Genomic DNA, 1,460 nt, shown 5'->3' with positions numbered 1-1,460 from the left:
TCCAAACTCAAGTTACTCACAGCACTGGGCAAATTCTATTCTAAGAGAACAGATAAATGTGTACAGTATACAGAAACCCTCTCCCTTACCCCAGCTGTATTCTGATTTTTGATGTTTGTTGGTACTAGATTGAGATTGATATGTAGGACTAGTCAGTACAGCCAGAATATATTATTTTGGAAAGCATTTTCTGGATATAAAGTCATTGAGCTGACTGTTGGTATGGAATTAAAATGAAGAAAAAGAAAGAGATGCAGTGTAGGGAGGAGTGTGGATGCCAAATTTGTAACTAAGTAAGTTCTGATAACTTTATTTTAGGTTCAAAGGCCAGAGGTAGAGCCAGGACCAGATGGCTGCTATTCTACACACTTTTGAATAACCCGAGTCTGCAGAAATTCAGGAAACCAAGATCAGATCCTCATTCAATGGATTCACCTCAGAACTGTGTTGCCAGATGATCTCTGCTGCGAAGGCAGAGCTATATAGTAAGGTCACAGAGTAAATGTTATTTACACGGGCTGTGAAGAATTTGAACTATAGACAATCTGACTATGGTGCTACAAAGTGGCTTTTCTGTGACAAAGATGCCCAAGTTTTATTTGCTTGCTGCTTGCTTACAGTTCCTGCAAATTGGCATCCGCAGTGTTTACAGTATTTTATATGCTATGAAACACTCCAGGTTCTGTCCCCAAGACACTTTAGCTTGTCTGGTTGGATTGCTAACAAAATTGTATACAAGGCATTACCTTTCAGTAGACTAAAATGTCATTTAAGACAATCTAAGAAGGCACATTTTCTTCTTCCACAGTTGGGTGTCTTCTGCAACATACCAGGCCAGGTTGATCTGGCATGGAGTCACATCCAACATAGAAAGCCAGCCAGTATTCAAAGCTCAATCACCTCTGAGGTGAGAAGCCAAAGAAATATATTGTTTGAAGAGAGGGGCAAGCTTTCCAGAAAACACCAAATTTGGAAGATTGTTGTTTTTTTTCTGACCAGTGGTTTGACTCAAAAGTGCTGTCAGGTTATTTGTCCTCAACATTTCACAGAATCATAGAAATCATAGAGTTGGAAGAGACCACAAAGGCCATCCAGTCCACTCCCCCTGCCATGCAGGAAATCACAATAAAATCATCCCCAACAGATGGCCATCTAGCCTCTGTTTGAAGACCTCTAAGGAAGGAGACTCCACTACACTCCAAGGGAGTTTGTTCCACTGTCGAACAGCCCTTACTGTCAGGAAGTTCTTCCTAATGTTGAGGTGGAATCTCTTTTCCTGGAGCTTGCATCCATTGTTCCACGTTCTAATCTCTGGAGCAGCAGAAAACAAGCTTGCTCCCTCCTCAATATGACATCCTTTCAGATGTTTAAACAGGTCTATCATATCACCTCTTAACCTTCTCTTCTCCAGGCTAAACATACCCAGCTCCCTAAGGGGCTAGACAGACAGCTCGACGGGT

At 41.6% G+C, this 1,460-nt stretch overlaps 1 protein-coding gene across 2 annotated transcripts in view; it reads left to right on the top strand.

Moving 5' to 3' along the window:
• LOC121922580 (stimulated by retinoic acid gene 6 protein-like) overlaps positions 1-1,142 on the top strand; it is a 53,825-nt gene extending 52,683 nt beyond the window's left edge. For both annotated transcript variants that reach the window (XM_042452190.1, XM_042452189.1), the window contains one exon: positions 319-1,142. In XM_042452190.1, the coding sequence (XP_042308124.1) occupies positions 319-458 (140 nt within the window). In that variant the 3' untranslated portion in view covers positions 459-1,142. The remainder of the gene's footprint in view (positions 1-318) is intronic.
• The last annotated feature ends 318 nt before the right edge of the window (positions 1,143-1,460 follow it).

Source organism: Sceloporus undulatus, chromosome 2 (assembly GCF_019175285.1).
Source record: "Sceloporus undulatus isolate JIND9_A2432 ecotype Alabama chromosome 2, SceUnd_v1.1, whole genome shotgun sequence".
Classification (NCBI taxonomy): domain Eukaryota; kingdom Metazoa; phylum Chordata; class Lepidosauria; order Squamata; family Phrynosomatidae; genus Sceloporus; species Sceloporus undulatus.
This window is presented reverse-complemented; position numbering and strand designations above follow the sequence as displayed.